The 21,569-nt window shown below is 48.5% G+C and overlaps 1 protein-coding gene across 1 annotated transcript in view; it reads left to right on the forward strand.

Moving 5' to 3' along the window:
• Positions 1-21,569, forward strand: part of FAM178B (family with sequence similarity 178 member B) — a 167,220-nt gene that overhangs the window by 31,081 nt on the left and 114,570 nt on the right. The window contains exons 8-9 of the mRNA XM_033156711.1: positions 456-561; positions 12,095-12,176. Coding sequence (XP_033012602.1) covers positions 456-561; positions 12,095-12,176 — 188 coding nt within the window. The remainder of the gene's footprint in view (positions 1-455; positions 562-12,094; positions 12,177-21,569) is intronic.

A 21,569-nucleotide genomic window follows, 5' to 3' on the forward strand; every position in this document is an offset into this window, starting at 1 on the left:
GGGAGTGTGAATATGATGTCTTGCCCTGCTGTGCCTCCTCAGTGTCTAATACAGAGGCATACTGCCCCTGTATGTGGAGGTTCTTAGCTGTTGTCATAGTTCATTCACTTCTGAGTTTCCTTTCTGCCTCCGCGCTTCAGGGGAAGGGCCGTAGGGCGCAGGCATCCACCTTGCACGCAGAAGGTCCCAAGCTCAATTCCCAGCATCTCCCAGTGCAGCTGTAAAAGTTTCCAGCCTGAAACCCCAGAGAGCCACTGCCAGTCAGAGTGGGCAGTACTGAGGTAGGCAGCCCCATGATCAGACTCAGCATAAGGCAGCTTCCTGCGTTGCATTCATCTCCTAAGGTGCCCTACCTATCCTGTGGGGCTGGGTTGAGATTTGAATGATGGTTGTTGGGGAAGCTCACAGCCCTATTGATCCTCAGTACTCCGTCCCTTTCCCCTCTTTGTCTCCAGCGCTCCATTTGCCCTCCAGATGGCGCTCCTCCAAGACGGCTTCCTTGGCACCCTCTACCACGGCACCTACCACTGCCCTCAGCCTCTCCTGCAGTGGCTCTTCCAGGTAAGCCAAGCAGCCCAACTGCAGGCAGAAGGCTTTGCCACTAGATGGCAGCAGCGCCCAAGGTGTGACTGCGTTGGGAGACACCATTCATCACCTTTTGAGCTCCCAATAAATAGTTCAGGGCACAATGCCGGGACACTAATCAATTAGCATGATTAATCCACTAAAACGTTAATCACTGGTTTTAAGATGCAAGTCTGGCTAATTGGGCAGGTCCTCAGCCTTGTGGAACAGACGCCTTTGGGCTCCCCGAAGCACCTTTGCTTGAACAAAGGACAATTGGGGCAGGGGGCGGTGGAGGGGATCCTGTATCTCCCAAGCGCACCAGGATTTTGCGAAAAGGATGTTCAGTGCTGCTGGTGTGCCGAACAAGCCACACGTCAGTTGACTTGGCCAGTGCTAGCAAGCTGCTGCATATCTAGCATCATTATCATGCCTAAAGGACCCTCCAAGTTGATTGAGAAGGAGGAACGGACTTGTAAATAATTGTTTTTTTCCCCTGTGGGGTGGAACTTGGTATTCATTTTTTGTTTCTTTGTATTTGCATTCTCATTTTGTATTTTTATGTTGTGAACCAACCTGCAATCTTTGGACGAATTTGTGTATACTGGGGATAATGGGATTTGTGTGACTAGGGATAAGGGGATTTATAGTCTGTGGCCTGGAGAGTCCACAGGTTAGTCATGCCAACCTGATAGGGCATTGCCTGTTTAGCAGATGTGATGGATGCAAAGGTGAAAATGGATGCGATCCTTTCAGAGCTGTGAGGCTGCTTTGAAGCACTCTGTTCAAAGCAGAGCCAATGCAATGGGGGGGGGCCTAGCTGGGTGTTTTGCCCCGGGTGAAGCCTCCAGAGGGGCGCCATTGAGGCTCCCGACCTGTGTGTGTGTGTAAGCAAATGCACCGGGACTTTGACCTGGGTGAAATAAACCCTGGTTCAAAACATACAGTACAATTCCTACCTCCCCACCCCCAGTGGAGCTCTGGAAAAGCAAAAGATTCTGAACATCCGAAGCAGAAATTGATTATGATTGGCGCTGATTGGCTAACTCCCACACTCATGGCAGCCTTGCACTTTTAAAAAATGGTTTATTGTTTCAGGTGGTTATTAAAGTGACAAGTTCATGCAGTGCTTTAAAAGAAAAGGAAAAAGTGGACAGGCTGCATTTGAGGAATTTAGTTCACTGACTTGTGTGTCTGTCATTGCAATTGCAAGCTAGAAGGAAGATGAACTTCCCTTGTGTCTGTGGGACATGCCGTTGCAGCTCTTTTTCAAACTTTATATCCATCTTCATCATCCAGAAATGGCCTTTCGTAAGTCATATGGCATGTTCAAATCACATCAAAATATAATGCTGAAACTTTGCTTTCCTGCCTTTGAGGAAACGGTATTTCTGTGAGGGGTTTGGGGGTTTCTAAAGCCTCCTTAGTCTGGGTAGCTCCTTTGGAGGCCTTTTGCTGCCCAGATTCTGCATCCAAATATGTAGAAGAGTCAGCAGATTTGGGGGTTCGTAGTTCATGGAGCTGGCTGCAGGCACAAGCGAAGGCCATTTCTCTTTGCCCTTGGAGCCCTCCTGCACATCCGCCAACCCCTGGCCCGCTTCCAGCTCTCCCTGGCTCTGGGGATGTGGGGGCACATTGACGGGGGCTGCCTTTCAAATACATTCTACGCCTCCCTTTCCTTCCTGCCTCACATCACATCCAACCAGATAATAATGCCGCGCTTCTGGCTCCCAGCAGCACTTGGGCAGCTCTGCTTGTCTGCACCCCAGGGAGGGAGGCAAGCTGCACTCCTCTTACTTTCACCAGTGTAGCAGATGCCAGTGTGCATGGCGTGGTGGATCTCTCGATCTCTCTCGCCAGCCTACCCCCCTCTCTCTCACATGTCATATATCACACAGACAAGTGGTGCATTGGTTATAGTGCCAAAGACCTGGGAAACCCAGGTGAGTATCCCCCCCCCCCCCGTAGCTGTGATTGTCATGAATGCATTTGTTTTGTTCTGTGGCAAAAAAGCAACTAATGAATTTAATGCTGTAACAGGTAAAAGGTACCATCCATGTCCCCAAATGCTGCAATAATAGTAACGGCAGAACTGATAGGATGTTTGGAATTCACGCAGGGGAAGGGAAGGAACATGAACAAATTGCTCTTTGCTTGCATCCCTCTTGCCCTGTGTCCCAAGGTGTGCAGGCCCAAGTCAGCAAGTGACGCTGATGGCTCTGCAGCCGCTCCTCAGGTCCAAAGGCAGCTCTCAATTGCCGGCCCAACTGGAAATGCTTTTGCAGCTGACTGGCAGCTTGCCTCTCTGTGTTGGGCACCTGAAAGTGGATGTCAGGCCAAACATTCTTGCTCGATCAGACTGGAGTGGGGTGTCCTCTTTTGCGGGACACTTCTTGCTTGGAGGAAGCACTTCCTGTCTCAATGGAACTGATCTCTACTTACAGCCATTAGAGTTAAGATGGATGGCCGTCTGCCATGTGTTACAGGAATTTATGTAAAGATTGGGGGGGGGGTTGCCCCTCCAGCACACACACACACACACACACACACACCGACTACCAAACTCAACACAATCACTCCTGCAAATGTCCCCACAAAATACTTCATCACAGTTTTTCCCTATCTCTATCCAACAAATACAACACTTCACTGGTAAATGTATCTATGTACTGGCTCACTGGGAAAACTTTAGAAAGTCATATAAAATCACTCCAGTATGGATTTGAGCCATTCCAACTTTGTTCTGTTTGAGAAAGGAATGGTTACCAAGAGGGGAGTCTGGGATGTGAGCAGCCATAATCCCTGGAACCTGGGATCATGTGCACAAGACTGGCATCCTGGCAGATGGGTGCCAGACAGGCAGTCATCCCATGGACAATGGCAGACCATCCAGGAATGGATTAGGTCCTCAGTCAGGGGGAAACCAGGAACTTGTAAATATCACTTGATGGGTGTCCGGTGGTGGGCAAGGGACGTTGGGGGCAAACCTGACAAACTGGTTTCTACCAGAAACCCCCTCCCTGTTTGTGACATGTGTATGGTGTTTCTGTGATGTTTGCATGATGCTTCACCTGAGGTGTTTATGGCAAAAGCGGAAACTTATAAAAGAGGAAGCATCCCTTTGTTTGGGGCTTCTTCTGTGGGGTGTCCTGTTTAAATAAAAGTCAGGCCTACAGGCTGCTGTTTTGCTCCTATTTTCTTGGCTGGTGTCTTTGTTTGGTAATCCAACCGAGGCCAGGAATTTTCCTTTTACACATGGATGCTTTCGCTGAGATTCCTGCATTGCAGGGGGCTGGACTAGATGATCCTTGGGGTCCCTTTCAACTCTACAATTCTGTGATTCTATGGTCTACACAGGAACTGAACGCAGATAATGCTTGTAGGGAGGACTTAAAATATCTGAAAGTCCTTCTGTCTCCAAGAACTTGCCCACACGTGTAAAAGTATATACTTCAGGAAAAATTCATGCTTAACATGTGCAAGGGAACTTTGATGCAGGAGAGGGGGCTGTTTTCCTACAAATACCCCCCCCACTCATTTTAAGGAAGAGGTGGTACAACGCAAGCCTGGGAGGACTCTGCTACACGCCCTTCCTCGGTGTCTGATTCACCTCTGGGGCATTTCTTCTGATGCATTTTCTCTCACATGCTGTTGGCCGCTGCTGTAAGTAATAATTCCTGCACCATGTGGGCAGGGAGCATTTTAAGTTCATAGTGTAGGTGTAATTTATGTGGTTGCTGCGGGTTCATGCATCTTAATCCAGAAGGGGCTGCAACAATGATCTTGTTTCTCCTACACAACTCCAGGCTGAAAATTCACCCCTGCTGTTCCGTGTATTGAGACTATTATACCTTAATGACTCAAGAGTTGAACCACAGAGCGCAAGGCTTTTCACTTCTCCGGCAGATAGATGGAGAGAGTCAGGGACGCTTGAGGTCGGTGCTGGCATTACTATGAGCGGCAGCCGGTGACTTCTTTGCCTGTTGCACCAACTGGCCCAAAGTGAGCCTGCAAATGGGCTTCCTAAGGTTGGCTGCTTCTGCATCACCAGAGCCCTCATCACCTTTACATATATATTCCCCCCCCCCGCCCCTCCAAGGAGCTCCAGGTGGCGCACATGGTTCTCGCCCTCCCCATTTCCTTCTCACAACAACCCTGCAAGGTTGTAGGCTGAGAGATGGTGACTGGCGCAAGTGGGGGTTGCTTCCCCCAAAGGAAACACATCTTCAAAAGAGAGGACAAAAAGGGAAACGTATTTGCATAAGTTTTACATATGCTCATTTAAAGTTGTAGGTCAAATTTTGAAATAATTACTGTAATTTAAATAGCAGTGCAGTCCAAATCTCCACGCAGTGGCCATTGTGCCTGCTCAGTCTGCTGTCCAGGTGGTGATTTTGGATGGGCAAATTCAAAACTGCCCCCTCCCCCCTTTCTCTCCTTAGGGTTCTTTCTTATTAAACCACACTTGGACACAAGCAAAAGACTCCTGGCCTGTGCATAAATCATTTCTCTTCTTGCCTAGGGCAACCTTTCCCCCTTGGGTCTGGTGTGGTCTCACCTGGGGTGGCATTTTGATGAGGATGATGATGTCTGGATGTTGCAAAACACACGCACACACAACAACAAAAAACCCCTCAAAGGTATGAGCAGTGCTGAGTCCACAAGGAACGGCTGTGTGCAAACCCCCTGCAGCCCCGTCCTCAGAACCTAAGAACCTGTAAGCAACCATCAGCCCAGGAAAGAGTGCCCCCTGCTGCTTAATAGGTGTAGTCTAAGTCCAGCATCAATTTATTACTCTGTATAATACACTGCTGCCAGTAGCAGCGAAATACCCTGAGGAACATTTGGAGCCACTTACACTGAGTCTGACTATTCACCCATCTAGCCTAAGGGTTGCTGTTGTGGCACCCATGGGTGCACGTGCACCCACCCAAGCCTTCCCTGCTGCCTGTAGGTTCTGCTTCTCCTACTAAAATTAGGCTGGAAAGGAGTACGCTAGGTTGCCATGTGTTTGGTGTGTCCACTTCAAGTTTCTCCAGTCTGCAACTGTGCCCATTGGCCCCAAAAGGTTAGCAGCCGTTGACTAGCCCAGTGCTGTCTCCTCTGACTGGCAGCTGCTGAGCCCCAGCCTGAGGCAGAATCTTCCCCCAGACTTGCCATGTGAGATTTGTCTAACTGCAGGAACAAAAGTTTGGACCCAAGTTGTTCTGAATACAAAGCCTGTGGGTCTGGCTAAAGGTACCCCTGACCATTAGGTTCAGTCACTGACGACTCTGGGGTTGCAGCGCTCATCTCGCTTTATTGGCCGAGGGAGCCGGTGTACAGCTCATGTGGCCAGCATGACTAAGCCGCTTTTGGCGAACCAGAGCAGTGCACAGAAACGCCGTTTACCTTCCTGCTGGAGTGGTACCTATTTATCTACTTGCACTTTGATGTGTTTTTGAACTGCTAGGTGGGCAGGAGCAGGGACTGTACAACGGGAGCTCACCCCATCGCGGGGATTCAAACCGCCGACCTTCCGATCGGCAAGCCGTAGGCTCTGTGGTTTAGACCACAGTGCCACCCGCATCCCATGTTGGTCTGACTATTTGAGATGAAGTATGGGGCTATCCCCATGGCACACTGCTGGGGGGCTCCCTCGGGGCATGCGGTAGGTCAGTAGCGTCGACCAGGAACAGTCTGACCTGAGCCATGTTCAGACATAACACTGACCATTAACTCGGCTTGGGCAAATTAATTTGTGCACAAGCTGCGTGAAAGGGCACTCACACTGAGCGCTCCCCGCAGGGAAATCACAAAGTGACAGGCTTAGCGTTGCCTCCGGTGCTTGAGAATGGTTGGGAGAAACAAACCACAGTACTGGTTCAGACATCATGATAAGCCAGTCATTCCATGGTTTGCAGACCCTCCCTGTGTTCCGATTTTCCAGGGATAGTCCCGAATTTACAGAAACCGTCCCAGTTTCTGAATTGTTCCCTGAATGTCCCGCTTTTCCATAAGGACATCCCTATTTCACTTGGAGAAATTTTGAAGGGTATGGAGATATGTGACCCTCTAGCCAAGGAGATAAGTAACTATACAACCTTTAGAAGATATCTGAAGACAGCCCTGCATAGGGAAGTTTTTTAAATATTTAATGTTTTATTATGTTTTTATATATGTTGGAAGGTACCCAGAGTGGCTGGGGCAACCCAGTCAGATGGACAGGGTGTTGTATTATTATTATTATTATTATAAATAGGATTTCCCTATTTTCAACAGACAAATTTGCTAGGTATGTGTTTGATTCCTTGCTGGATGGAAAGCACGAACAAAGCAGGAGTGGACCGCTGACAATACAGCTCGTGCACAGGCTCATTTGCCTTACTGTAGCTAATGGGCAGGACCCTGACTGAATGTGGCCCCATTGTGGTGATTGTGGAGTATGCTGTGTTCAGACACTGGTCACTTCCAGAGGCCCACTTTATTGAGCTGTCACTCTGGATTGTTTGCACAGCATTTGGGAGTGGTTAGATGACATTGGCCAGTTTACCGAGCATTCATTCTGATTTGCTTGCAAGAAGGTTAGACGGTGCTGTGTTAAGCATCCTGTGGGCAGCTTCCACCTCCTCACACTTCTCTCCCGGACCTCAGGATGAGAGATCATCCTGGATCTTTCCTCTGAGAACAAAGAAGCAAGCATGGCTGCCTTTCAGTTTTCTGGGTGAAAGGTTATTCTATTCAGGTTATTTACTTCCTATAATAAACAATTTTCTTATTTTTCTCAACCATATCTATCTATGAGTGATTGCAAAAGGTATAGTGTACCCTGTAGCCTAATTCACAAACTGCACTCTGCATGCCAAAGCTTCAATGGGATTATGGTCTTTCAGTCTCTCCAGGGGTGCTTCCACACATTATGGTATTGGGGTAGTTATATGTGAAGCCACTTTCAATACTTGTTTGTACCTTTCAAGGTTTTTGAGTGGACATACTGGTACATCATCACCTTCATCATTTATTAAATTCGTATACTGCCCTATGTCTGAAGATCATGGGGTGGTTTCCTGTATGAGCCTCACTGACATGAACAGGAACTGCCCAAGGACAGCTCTTCTTCATTTCAGTGAGGCTCATGCAGCAGAACTTCTTCCTGGACTGAGGCTGCGTTAATGCGTGGGAAGTGAGTGGTGTGCCATTTTGGATTTTCTGCATCAGGTATTAAGATGCCTCACTCACTCCAACTCCCTCACAAACTGTTATTGCAGCAAAGGCACCCACCTCATGCCAGGTTGACCTCAGTTTCTGGAAATCCCATGTCTTGTGGTGAAGGCTCCTACGTTCTGGCTTCTTGCAAGAACAACGAAAAAGACCTTGCTGAGTAGGGAACTGTTAACAGGTTCTGAGCTCAGAAAAAGGGGTGAGGCTTGCAGCTCTGCCTTCATACTCCTTGTTTTGAAACACGTCCATCTTCACACACCCCTGCTTTTTCTCCCTTGGTGGCACTCTTGAGAACACCATGATGACAATGGTGCATTTGTTTGTTTTTCCAAACCACAAGTGTCCAGCCCTCATAGATGAGGAAAGAATACCAAAAAGTGCATTCCCTGGGAAGATGAGATAAGCTGGGTCATGTTTTAGCTTGGTAACAGAAGAAGCAACAAGCCTGTCGTTGCATAGAAAGTTAGCATGTCGGGAGGAAGGTTGTATGAAACCCTTCTCCTTGCCATGGTTGAGTTCTACTGCAGAGAGTTCTATCCATTCAGACAAACAGGCCTCCTAACTTAGACCCTGACATGATAGTCCAGGAAAAGCTGTTATGACTTGAGTCTGCTGTGGGCATTTCCACACAGCAGAGTTTCATGTGGACTCAGTGCTGCCGACACATGCAAGTTTTGCACACCATCAACATGGCATTGGCCTCCTCAGTATGCCATTCCCATAATATGCAATTCCCATATTATTTTCCCATTTAAAGAAGATTTACTATTTTCAGGGGAAATCCAGTTACTCAATCCAGCCCCATGGAAACAGTAAATCCAGACTGAGAGAGGACTGGGAGGAGATATGGAATATGGAATGGCATTTTGATGAGGAGGAGGCTGTGTGGATGTTGTGAAAAAATCCCATGCCTGAGATGAGCAGCACTGAGTTCATAGGGAACTGGAACTGTCCTCTTTGTGGTGCTTTTCTGATCTCCTTTGCTCTGCCAGCACTCACACCAAGTTAAAGAGGATCCAAAATTATCTGTGCAGTCAACTCAAATTCTACTACCAGAAACTCCAAATTCTGCAGCTGAGATTTGGAAGCAATATGGGTCTATTGGGCCAACTTAGAGCAGATGGGCTGAATGATACATGGAGTGAAGGAGTCCCTTATCCCTTTTCTGGGATCCAAGCGCAAACCAGAAAACGTCTGGGACAATTGAGCATTGCTTGTAGTGTGGCCTTGGAAGGATGAACAAATCTGTCAGATTCCCTCATTTTCCCCAATCTTAAATTCATTTCTCCACATTCCCACAGCAATTTCCATTTTTTTTTAAAAAAAAAACAACATTTAAATTTCCCCTAATATATATGTTTTTGTGCAGTGTTGATAAATATGCATATTTTTGCAAGCAATTTCTCCATAACTTAATAGATTTTTATATGGTATTTCCACTGATTTATGCATTTTATATGCATTTTTGTACACATTACTTGGCTGGAGAACTGCATGACAAATTTCAGAAACATGTGAATTTCAAAGGAAGGCTGTGTTACAATTCACATATTGTTTCAGAAAGTGTGGGTTTTCATCAGTTTGCCTGCAACTGAGAACTGAGTTGAATTGCACCCCCCAGCCCCCCCCCCCCCACTATGCCAGCATTTCCTTTCCCTTCCTCCTTGTCTCTTTCTCACTTGCTTTCCCACCTCCACTTCACCATCTTTGGCTCTCTCATCATCATCCCTTCTTCCATACAACACTGCAGGGAGAGTCTTTCACTCACCAGTCTGGCTGCCATCCCAACGGGATTCATGCACCAGGCCTACCCAGAGGGGGATTTGGAGGGACTTTGGTCCTGCTGCTGCTCCAAGCTCCCTGTTTCCCCATAGGTGGGTATGCAGCACACCCCCCTTCTCCAACTGCTGCATCCCTCTGGCTCCCCTCCGCCAAGCCTAAGAATGGAGTCGCCTAATTGTTTAAGCCACGCAGAAAGAGGCATCCAGGTACTAAATTACAGGGTTAGAGCTGCACTGGCAGCCAAACAGCAGGCCTATGACAGATGCAGTTAAGTGCAGTCTAATGAGCCTGGCCAGATGTGCTCCACCACAGCAGTGTGAAACTGAGTGCGAGAGGATGAAAGAGGGAGACTGAGAGGGACATGAAAAAGAGTCCTGAGGTTGCCCAGTCCAAGCTTAGCGGCTGGTTTGACTCTGGCAGAACAGAGATCAGGAGGTAGATAAAAGAAGGGAAATCTTATTAGAAGCTGTGGGAAGAGCGGGATGCTGATAGGCGCCAGCAGGGACAGCCAACTTCTGGGCAGGCTCCATTCTCCAGGCAGAGCTCTGCCATGTGGTGTGTCTTGGGTCCTGTCAAGGTTGGCAGGTGTGTAACCCGTCACGAGGCAGGAGCTGCTCCAGGTCAAGCACTGCTGAAACCAAGAGGAGCTGCACAAGAGCACAGTAGTTCCAGACATGAATACAGAACAGAGAAAGCTTCTTTACACCACTTCAGAACATTGGCCCATATAGCCCAGTATTACCAACACTAACTGCCAGTGATCACTTTCAGGCAACCCTACTTGGAGGTGTTGGGTGATGAAACCGAGATGCACCAAGGCTCCCTTGCACCCTGGGAAAGGAGCTGCATTAGCTCCCCGCATCACCTGCACCCTTGGCAAGGGACTAATATCTCTTGCTGCCAGCCGACTGGGGAGGGCGCCCCATAGGACTGTGGCAATGGCCCCCGCCAGTGACCAGATTCCTTCACTGAGGTGCCCAGAGGAGCTTCAGTATGCTGATGACAATGTAGTGTGTGCACACTCAGAGGATAACCTCCAAGCCATCCTAAATATATTTGCAGAAGTTTACAAAAAGCTTGGCCTGTTGCTCAACATCCAAAAAACCAAAGTGCTGCACTAACAAGCAACCCCTCTGCAGCGCCACAAATCCAACTCAATGGTGTAAAGTTGGAAAGTGTTGACCACTTCCCCTACGTGGGCAGCTATCTTTCCACAAGGGCCGACATTGATGCCGAAATCCAGCATCGCCTCAGCTCTGCGAGTGCGGTTTTCTCCCAATTGAAGTGCAGAGTGTTTGAGGACCAGGACAATCCCAGGGAAACCAAAATGCTTGTTTACAAAGCTGTTGTACTACCAACTTTACTGTATGCTTGTGAAACATGGCCACTTATAAATGCCATCTCCAACTCCTCAAAAGATTCCATCAACGGTGTCTCCAAAAAAATTTTTACACATCACTTGGGAAGACAGGTGAACTAATATCAGTGTACTGGAAGAAGCAAAGATCACCAGTGATGATTCTTCAACATCAACTTCGTTGGACTGGTCATGTTGTGCGGATGCCCGATGATCATCTTCCAAAGCTCAGGTTGTGCAATCCCCCCCCCCCCCGAAGCCCTGCCATTGCACCTAGCTATGCTGGTGGGAAGGACACGCCTTTGAATGCTCTCCCATTAAAAAAAAACTCTCTGCGTGTTCATAAGAACCAAAGAAAAGCCTGTTGCATCCTGCCAAAGACCCAACAAGATCCTGTTCTCAAAGTGGCCACAAGCCAGGCCTGAGAACAGCAGCAGAACTCTCCCCACCGTGGTTTCCAGCAACTGGTATTCAGAGGCCCACCCCTGCCTTCCGCAACAGACGCAAAACATAGCAATCATGGCTAGCAGCCTTCCATAGTCTTATCCTCCATGTATTTGTCTAATCCTTGAATCTCATTCATTGTTTTCATTGCCTTTTCATCTTGTGGCAGCCAATTCTATAGTCCAACTATGTGAAGAAGAAGTGCCTCCTTCTGTAGTAAGCTAGCATGTGTGGAGATAGGTGGTGCTAAAGCTTTCCCCTGCAAAGTGCTGGTTGTGTAGATTCAAGGAGGCTTTCACACCACCCACCTGATTCCCTATCCCTGCCCTCTGATGCTGCTGTGCAATGCGTCATTCCACCCCTTCCGGCACAGCCTGCTGTCTCTGGCTTCCAGCAGGAAGTCTTGCCTGTGTGAGGTGATAGATCTGGTGGTAAGGAAATGCTGCCTGCGGTGTTTGGGCAGAGATAGCTCCTCCACACTTGCATGTCGTCGCTTGAGGTTGCAGCCATCAAGTGATAATATTTGCCAGCACTTACATAAAAGCACTTGGTGTTTTTTGTTGCTTCCTTTGGCTGTTTTTAATATGGAAGATACACACATGTATTACTGATAGGTCAGTGTTGTATATTAATGTTTTATATGATTATTATCTTTTAAAATGGCATAATATATTTACGTTTTTAAATGGGGACCTTTTAGGCAACTGATAACTCAAAGTGATGGTGTGCCCCCTGCTTCTTTTGCAGCTGATGTCTTGGAGCCCAGTTGTCTCACCAGGTGCCTTCCGAACTCTCTGGGAAATCATCACTCCTCAGATTGCCTCAGCCGGTCAGTGTGGGGTTGTGTGAGGGGGCAGTTTGTAGGATGAAACTGTACTTGTCTAGAAATGGGAGTTGTATTCTGAAGGGCACCAGGTTGGGGATGGCTGGGGAAGACGTTCCAAACTGCTGCTGGCAACTTGAGCCTTTTGTTTTATTCCATTCCTGCCTGTACTGGGTCTAAGGTCCATTTCACACATTACACAGCAGTGAACTCGGGTTTCCTCCAGGGCACGTGCTCAGCGGGGAGCCACAACCAACCCCAGCTCCTGGCCTGTGTGAGAGACCACTTGAGGAACACAGAAAGTTGGCTTAATCAGAGTCAGAGCAATTGCCCCATCTAGCTCAGTACTGTCTACTCTACACTGACTGGTAGCAGCTCTCCAGGATTTCACATGGGGAGTCTTTCTCAGTCCTACCGGGAAATGCTGTGGACCTTCTGCATGCAGGGCTGGCTCAAGACATTTTGCTGCTTGAGGTGAAGCACAAGATGCCTCTCCTTGCCCACTCCCCTGGACAGCCACTGACCAGATTGGGCAGTTGAATCCATAGCCTTAGCTACCCGAGGGGTAGCTGGGCTTTTTGCCCCGGGTGAAGCCTCCAGAGGGGTGCCATTGAGGCTCCCAGCCTGTGTGTGTGTGGACGCTAATGCATGTGGGTGTGCAAAAATGGGTTTTTGACCCGGGTGAAACAAAGCCTCGTTTTGCCCCTGGCTGAACCTTGCTTAGCGGGTGCAGAGAGGGCTGTGAGGCCCCCACAGCTCTGCCTTGCAGCCAGGTGGCTCAGTGGGTGTAGCTGGGAGGAGGCTGTCGTGGCCTCTCTGCCTTCCACAAGCACGCAGGCGGAGGCCGGATGCCTCACTCTGCCCGACGCAGCAGGGGTGGGGCCAAATGTGCCCCTCCATCTGGTCCTGGAGACTCCTCAGGGCCGGCGAGAGGATGGCTATGGATGGATGACTCTGTCAGTTTCGGTTTCTCTCACCCTCTCATTTTGGCATTCTTAAGTTTGGTTCTCCACATTTATGTACTTGTGAATTTTGTTTCATGAAGCCCTCTTGGAAATTTGTCAGCATTTTCCTAATGTACATGTTTTTGTGTGCAAGTTTGCCTGAGATGCACATTATTGGCGAGCATTTTTCTTAATGCATTTTGTAGGTTATTTTCAAAGTGCAAATTTTGAAGGACAGCTGTGTTTTTGAAAGTGCAAATTAAATTGAACTGCGCCGCCTTTCTCCCCATCCCTAGCCCCGCCCTTCCTCAACCCCGCCCCCTCTTCCTAGGCCACACCCCTCTCTTACCTCACGGCCAGCCCTGGCCACACGCTAATAGAAACTTTGCCTTTACAAAACTCTCTGCTGCCTTTCAATTCCTCGGCTGTTTTGCAGGAGCAGAAATCATTTAAACTCATTTCTAAAAGATTTGCTTTTGATGAGATTCGGCAGCAACTCTCTGTTTAAGGGGAGGCAGGGAAGATTAGCATCTTGTGTGTGCAGGGGATGGTGAGCAGGCTTTCATTGCCTGTGTGGGCAGCCACAGACAAGAAAGATGTCTGATGCTGCTTTAGATATTCTGTGCTTCTCTCCCCGCGCTCTCAGCTGTTCCTGGGGAATTTGCTTACTTTAGTGAGCTTCTCATCTGTTCTGTGGCTGCTGCTCCACATCCAAACACTTTCCCCGCTTCCCTCCAAGCTTCCAGGGGTGGGGTGGGGGAAGAGGAACACTTCAAACAGAAAGAAACATCTAAGGCAGCACCAGAGATGAGGGAGTCTTAATCTTCTGTTTGCTACATCCTCCTCCTCCTCCTCCTCTTCTCCCTGGCAATTAACTTTGGTGCCGCAAACAAAGATTAGGAATTCCAGGTGGGGAAGGAGCATCCGGAGCCAATGAAGTTATAAGTAGGCTACCTGAGATTTTGCTTTCATGCAGTTGTCAGCCGCTGAGGGAAAGAAGAGACACAAACAGGGAGGGAAAGATGCTGTCGCTCATGGGGCCAGACCAGAGCCTCTTGGTCGGGAAGCTTCCCTTCTTACCGTAGGAATGACATTTCCACACGATCGAAATCTGTGCCCCAGCCCAGCGCTGTTACCCTTGCATTGGCTGGAGCACAAAGCCTGTCCCTTTCTCTTGGTCCGCACAAGTGACTAAGGTTAGAGAAAGCGAAGCGCAAGCCCTTGGGAGGATTCCCCCTCCAGCCCGAGCCTCGCCTCCTCTGCTTCTGTGCTGGTTGTGGAGGGAGGGCTTTTTCTTCCTTCCTACTCTGCAAGGAAATCAGGATCCTGCGGGGAGGCTGCGTGGGTGCATTTCAATCCTTGGCCTGCCAACCGTAGTTCATATCTGAATCGGGCCCTGTGCTGGGAATATGTTTGCATGGACCATTTGTGCAATATCCCACTGAAGTGAATAGGAGGTTTGTTTGCTTTTCTCCAGTACAAATTTGGTGTAGGGCCTGTGTTTGTGAATGGTTGGGGTTGTGAGGTGTGTGCGTGTATGTATGAGTGTGTGTGTGTGTGTGTGTGTGAGAGAGAGAGAGAGAGAGAGAGAGAGGGAGAGAGAGAGAGAGAGGGAGAGAGAACTTCTCTTCCTCCTTTTGGCCCCAGCCCTGCCTTAGTTTTACAACCGTTTGCACAAACTCAGTCACCTTCCTCCTTCCCACAAAGATCTAGTAGCAGTACTTAAAGACTTGCATAATGTTTGCAAGAGTTATCCAACAAAAATCTTGTTTTGCTTCAAGAGTAGGAAACTGCCAACATGTATAGCATTCTTTCCTGGAATTGCAAGGTAACCCACATTGAGCTCCAGTAGTGCTATGAGGTCTACTTGTAAATAACAATCTGCTTTTTATCCCTCCCCTCCTTTCCCCCCTAAACCGAGCTGAATGAGTGCTATTGCGTTGGCTTTGAGATATGAGGATGTGCGCTGCCAGCCCAGAAATAAATAACACAAAAGTAAAGGTTTACAAATTGACAGAGGAGTGTGTGGGAGAGATGGGGAAGCCCTGAGTTTTGCTAATTCATAATAATAATCTCACTTTACTATGGATGCATATCCCAGGAAGGGTGCAGGAGGAATAGAGCCAAGGGAATTAAATAATTAAATTACATTTTAAAAATTGGAGTTTGCAGAATGGTAAAGGGAGATCAAATGACACAGCCAATTGAATGGCCCCTTTCAATGGCCCCTTTCCCACAGCAAGCTTTAGGTTGCTAGAACTTATTCACACAGCACAGTGTCAAACTATGGAACTCCCTCTACTTGGATGGCTTTAAGAGAGGATTGAACAAATTCATGGGTGAAAGGGCTATCAAAGGCTACTAACCGCAATGGCTATGCTCTGCTTCCACGGTCAGAGGCAGCAATGCTTCTGAAGACCAGTTGCTGGAAACCACAGGAGGGGAGAGATGCTCTTGTGCTCAGATCCGGCTTGCGGCTTTCCCACAGGCATCTGGTTGGCCACTGTGAGAACAGGATCCTGGACAAGAAGGGCCATGGGCCTGATCCAGCAAGACTTTTCCTATGTTCTTATGTAGAACGTTCTGCATGGAAGCCCCAGGAGGCTGTCCACACCATAGACTTAACGTTGTTTAACAGTGATTCCCTCCCAGCTGGAAATCCTGGGAGTTGTAGTTCTTTGTAGAGAGGCTTGGGGACTGCAGCTCTCAGGATCCTTTGGGGAGTGAGAGGAAGCCATGCCAGTTGTAGTAGTTTAAGACCCAAACTAGCTACCAGTATGTCAGCGCTTGGAAATATGAGCCATGCTTTTGACAATTTTTCTCCATCCCACCCAAGCAGACCTGGAATTGTACTTTTCTGTAAAGGTGCTCAGAACTCTCTCTCTCATCAGTCCCTGACCCACCTGTGCACCTAGTATTCCTTGCAGGGAGGAACACGAGATTATAAAACTGATTTTAATCTGCAGTGCAGACATGCACTTTTCCCTGCAGAAGGTATATTGCATGGGTTACGTGACGGTGCTGGCTGGAGCTGATACGAGTTGCATTCCAAAATAGCTGGAAAATAGCAGGTCGGGGCAGGCTGGTTTATTGCCTCATTCTGTTCTCTCAGGGCAATGCCAAACTTTTTTGTCCTTTTTTTGTTGCCATGCTAGTTTGGGAAGTGACAGAACTTTACAGTGTCCTCCTCTTTGTTTCCGTTCTCTTTGATTCCACCTATCTCCATCGCCCTTTCCCCTGGGCCAGCAAATACTCTCCTGCTTTCCCCTAAGCCAGGACTTAACTCCTCTTCTCCTTCAAGGGCCCCCACAATGGGTTCTGGTGTTCACCACCGCTTGGCTGCAGCTGTGCCTACACCAGAGGGAAGGTCTCTGTGGTGCAGGCAGCCTCTGGCAGCTGCTGTCCACAGGGGAGAGGGTTGCTTCAGGGCTGTCAGGAAGTGCAAATAGGTGAATAAGCCATAATTCTTAAATCTACGACAGTCTCTGCCGCATCTTCAAATCTCCAGAGGAGCACAGGCCCTATGAGAGTGTCTGGGACCCCCTGGGATCTCACCAACACTTGGCAGAGAGTAGGGTTGGCACCCAACTTTCGTAACAATGTGAAGGAAGCAGAGGCTATGGTAGTCAGACTTATTGGGGACCTATGGGGCAGTGTCTCTGTGTGTGGCTAATGGGCAAATGGGATTACTCTAGTCCTCCACCCTCTCTCCCCAAAGTGATCATCCCATATAAATAGTTGCTGATCAGAGACAAGTCAATTTGGGAAGAACAGCAGCAGCCAAATACTTGGCCTCTGGCTTTGAGAAAAAAATTATTTGCTTGTTTGCAATGTCCTCAGTGGCTCCCTATTCCCTGTGGTGCACTACCAATGTATTAGAGCAACCTACCAAGGATGTGCTTTTGAGAGGGTGGGGTGAGCACAACATGTTTGATCATCTAGGCAGAACTTGTTTTTCATTCCCGCTGGACTGCTTTGAGCTGCATCCCACTGATATGAAGGTCTGCAAGGGGGTGAGGACAGTGAGTCTGTGTAACAGGATAAAGGCAGTCAGTGCAGCCATGGCGCCCAAGGCATCTCTGCCAGCCAGCCTGTCTTTGTTCTCCCCTACTTCTTCTTCCCAGAACACCTTGCTAAAAGCTCTCTTCCTGTCACTTCAAACATACATCCCATCACCTTGGCACCATCTGACTCCCCAGGCCAAAGGACTCCCCAGGCCCATCAACCCCTTTTGTCAGCTTGTACCAGGGTGCCAACTTGACTAAAATATGGGGGGGGGGATTAAGCCCTGCCCTGCATAATCAATCACATGACGTGGTGCACGGACACCATTTGAATGGCAATGTCCATCAACTTTTGGGGGACCGGCCCCCTCAAATATTTTATGGGATGGGGCAAAGGGACCTCAGGCCCTAAGAGTTGGCTCCTATGGCTTGTACTTTCATCCATATCCCAATTCATCAAAACCCTTCCGTTTATTAATTTCCATCCAGGGTTTAGGTGGGGGGGGGTCGTCTCCTTGGAATCTCTAGCAATATATAATACTCCTTCTGCCTCCCTATAATGCACACAAATCCTCTCTTCCTGTTCTTTGCTCACATTCACACCCATGCCATGCATTTAAAGCACAGGCATTCCCCCAAAGAATCCAGGGAACTGTCATATGTTATAAGGGCACTGAGTCCCCAGGATTCTTTGGGGGGATCCCTGTGCTTTAAATGCATGGCATGGGTGTGACTTCTCTCCTTCTTTGTTCCTCTATCCTTCTTTCCCCTCTTCCCATTGCCCCGGCTCACTCTCTCTTCCAGCTCTGCAGTGCACAGCTGATGGAAAGGGGAGGCTGCTCTGGTGCAAGAGCCTTGCTCCAGGCCACCCGTGACAGGCAGCCTGCCAGCTGTCACAGAGACTGGATGCAAGTCTCCGAAGTCACGGCAGAGCACACTCCCCTTCCCACTGATGCCGCCAGGCCAATGGCGCACACACGTTCTGACATGCATGAGCCAGGAGAGTAAGTGAGTCAGAGCAGGCAGAGGAGAGGGAACATCTAGTGTGAGTCGGCAGGAGGGAGGCCATGGAGCCAGGAAGGTGAAAGGGTTTGGAAGAGGGCTGGGCAAGGTCAGAGGCTGAATGCTGAGTGGGGGAAGAGAAGGGGAGGGCAGGGTGAGGACCAGACGGATGAGACAACAAAAAGCAGAAGCCACTTCCTTCTTCAGCATGTGCAGACCAGATGATACCCAGGTGGTAGGGCTGAATGATGAGGTCCTAGGAAAGAAGGAGGACAGAGGCTCTGTGGCGACTGCTTTTGCTCCACTGGTGAGAGATTTGAAATAAGTGAGTGCAAACATACGGTACCTGTTGCCCACGGGTTACATATAGCCTCCCAAGTGCTCTTTGTGTTGCTTGTGGGTTTTTAGGAAATCCCTGAGAACAGGAAATACAAGTGGATTACACACCACCTTTCTGTCTATTTCAGAACCAAAGTTTCCCATCTCCTCTGCCTAGGAGATGCCCATGTGTCAGGAGCTTGGCCATCTCTCAGGTGGGAGACAAGGAAATATATGAATGACAGACAGTTGTAGGTGAGCAAGGAATAGTAGTATCAACGTCACATCCAAAGCTGCTGTGTGACCGTGGGCAATGCCAGCAGTGGGGGAACTTTTTCCAGCTTCTGGGCAGCCTTCCAGTGGCCCCTTGCCAGTCCTGGTGCCAGAGAAAGAGTGGGTGGAGCAATGAATATACATTGCACAGTAGGCTGGTTTCCGCATACAGACACACTGTCCTCTTTCCGTCATCCAAGGAAGAAATACGCTTTAGCAGAGTTTGAAGACATTTTCCAGTCAGGCAAAAACGCTCAGGGGTATTTTTGGCTGGGTAGAGAAGCAAACTTAGTGTCTCTTGCGCCTTTGGCAAGGAGTTGTATTGGCTCCCCCCACCCCATCACTTTTTCACATTAGAAATTACTACATTTTACGTGGCCCAAGTACTCAAAGCATCCGGAGTGAAAGTGAGGAGACAGAGGAGGAAGGTGAAAAGTGGAGCAAAACCGACAGGAAACTTATCCTGCATTTGATCTCACCATGACAGCAGTAGCTCATTGCCAAACACATATACATCATACACTTCATATTCCGATAGGTGATTTCTTTTGCCCCCCCCCCGGCCTGGGCCTGCCCCACCCACACCCCCAGTGGGGGGGGGGGTTCACCAACTCCTAGGTGCACCTTTGGCTGGGTAGTTTTGCAAGGGCCAGACAGAGAGAAACCTAGAGGGCTGCATTTGCCCTTGTGCCCGAGCTTCCCCACCCCTGCACTACACAAATAGGTTTTTTTTTGGGGGGGGGGTCTTCTCTTTGGAGTGTGTGTGTTTCTGCTCCATGCATGCCTCCTTCCATGCCATTTTTAAAAAGGGCTTTCCTCCTGCAGTAAGGCCCTTTCAATTCCATGGGAATGGGGATTCAGATAGGTAGCTGTGTTGGTCTGACGCATTTGAAATAAATAAATAAATAAATAAATAAATAAATAAATAAATAAATAAATAAATGTCCAGTAGCACCTTAGAGACCAACTAAGTTTGTTCTGGGTATAAGCTTTTTGTGTATCTGAAGAAGTGTGCATGCACACGAAAGCTTATACCCAGAACAAGCTTAGTTGGTCTCTAAGGTGCTACTGGACATTTATTTGTTTGTTTGTTTGTTTGTTTGTTTATTATTTCAAATGGGAATGGAGAATTTGCAGCCACCAGGGGTACAGGAAATAATTATCTTTGTGGAAACAAAATCATTGTGTGGAAGCCCCTTGATTTTTTTTGAGATGGAAACTGGCATTTCCTCCATCTCAGTGTCGTGTCCAAAGCAGAGTTGGCTTTCCCATGAGGCACAAGTTCGGAGCAGTGCTCAGAGTAGGAGAACATGAGACAATCCACCAATGCATTCTCTTGGAGAAGCCCTGCAGAGAAGTGCATGGCTGCGCTTAGGAGCTTTCCCATGTCAGTTTTGAGACGGAAGGAGCTGTCACAGATGCCGTGAGCTTCCGCCTCCTGCTCAGCTCCTCAGGGAGGTTGCCCAGTCTGCTGAAGAGCATGTGGGCAGGCGTGAAGTGCTTGGACTCACCCAGCAGATGTGAAAGTAGCCAAGAGATCCGGGGATATAATGGCTTTATCAGAGGGAGAAGGAACTTTCTTCGCTTCCTGCATCCATTCTCAGGTTTCAGGAAAGCAGCTTTTTCTCATTGTAGCATAAGCTATGGGGGAGTGGGCATGTTTACCAGACTTGACTTTTCTGGCTTTCATAAGCTTCACTGTGGGGCTATCACTCTTGCACAGAGTGGAGAACACTAGCAATAAACATTCGGGAACTAATGGCTTAGCACAGCTGGGGAAGTTATTAGAGACAGTCGGTTCCGGCTCAGAACCACCCATGTGGGTAGCAGTGTAGGCTTCCATGAGGCTGCAAAGACCTCAGGCAAATTGGAGATGTGTTTTAGTGGTTGTTAAGATTTCGGACTGGAGGGCACAAGGAGAAGGAGAAGGGGACGACAGAGGATGAGATGGTTGGACAGTGTTCTCGAAGCTACTAACATGAGTTTGGCCAAACTGCGAGAGGCAGTGAAGGATAGGCGTGCCTGGCGTGCTCTGGTCCATGGGGTCATGAAGAGTTGGACACGACTGAACGACTGAACAACAACAACAACAAGATTTCGGACAAATAATGTTGCAGATACAGTAAGCCTATATTAGGGCTCATCCACACTCCCATTCATCTTGTGCTTTTAAGGTTTTTTTTAAGGTTTCCAAGAGGTTTTTCGTTTGCCCTGTCACTTTCCTCAGGAAAATCCGCTGTTTGCTGCTGAAATGTAAAAAAAAAAAAAAGTGAATTGGGTTTTCTGCAGATTGATGTTTGTTCCGATTCAGTGGTAAACGGTGGGTTTTCCCAGGGAAAGCAGTAGAGCAAATGAAAAGCCTCTTGGACTCGTGCCCAAAAAGCACAAGACAAGCATAAGTGAACATAGGACAAGTGGGTGTGTGGATTATTATTAGTAGTAGCAGCAGCAGCAGCAGCAGTACGCCGCCCATCTGACAGGGTCGCCCCAGCCACTCTGGGCAGCTTCCAACATATATAAAAACATAATAAAACATAATAAAAAATTATTGATTAATAAAAAACATAATTAAAAAACTTCCCTATACAGGGCTGCCTTCAGATGGCTTCAAAAGCCACGAGGCTCCTGCCGATGCTCAGGGGCAGACTTTGGTCTTTCAGATTTCTGCGGCACACTGTGTGAGCCCAAAATTTGGCACACCTGTGCCTCTTGCCTTCCATTGTGCATGTGCACTACGTCATGGATGCAGCGCTCAGAAGCACCTCCCTCAGCTTGGCACCCAGTGTGGGGGGGGAACCAGTCATGCTGCCCTAAATCTGCCTCTGCTATGCTGATGCCTGCCCAGCATCTGATTTACT

Source organism: Lacerta agilis, chromosome 8 (genome assembly GCF_009819535.1).
Source record: "Lacerta agilis isolate rLacAgi1 chromosome 8, rLacAgi1.pri, whole genome shotgun sequence".
Classification (NCBI taxonomy): Eukaryota; Metazoa; Chordata; class Lepidosauria; order Squamata; family Lacertidae; genus Lacerta; species Lacerta agilis.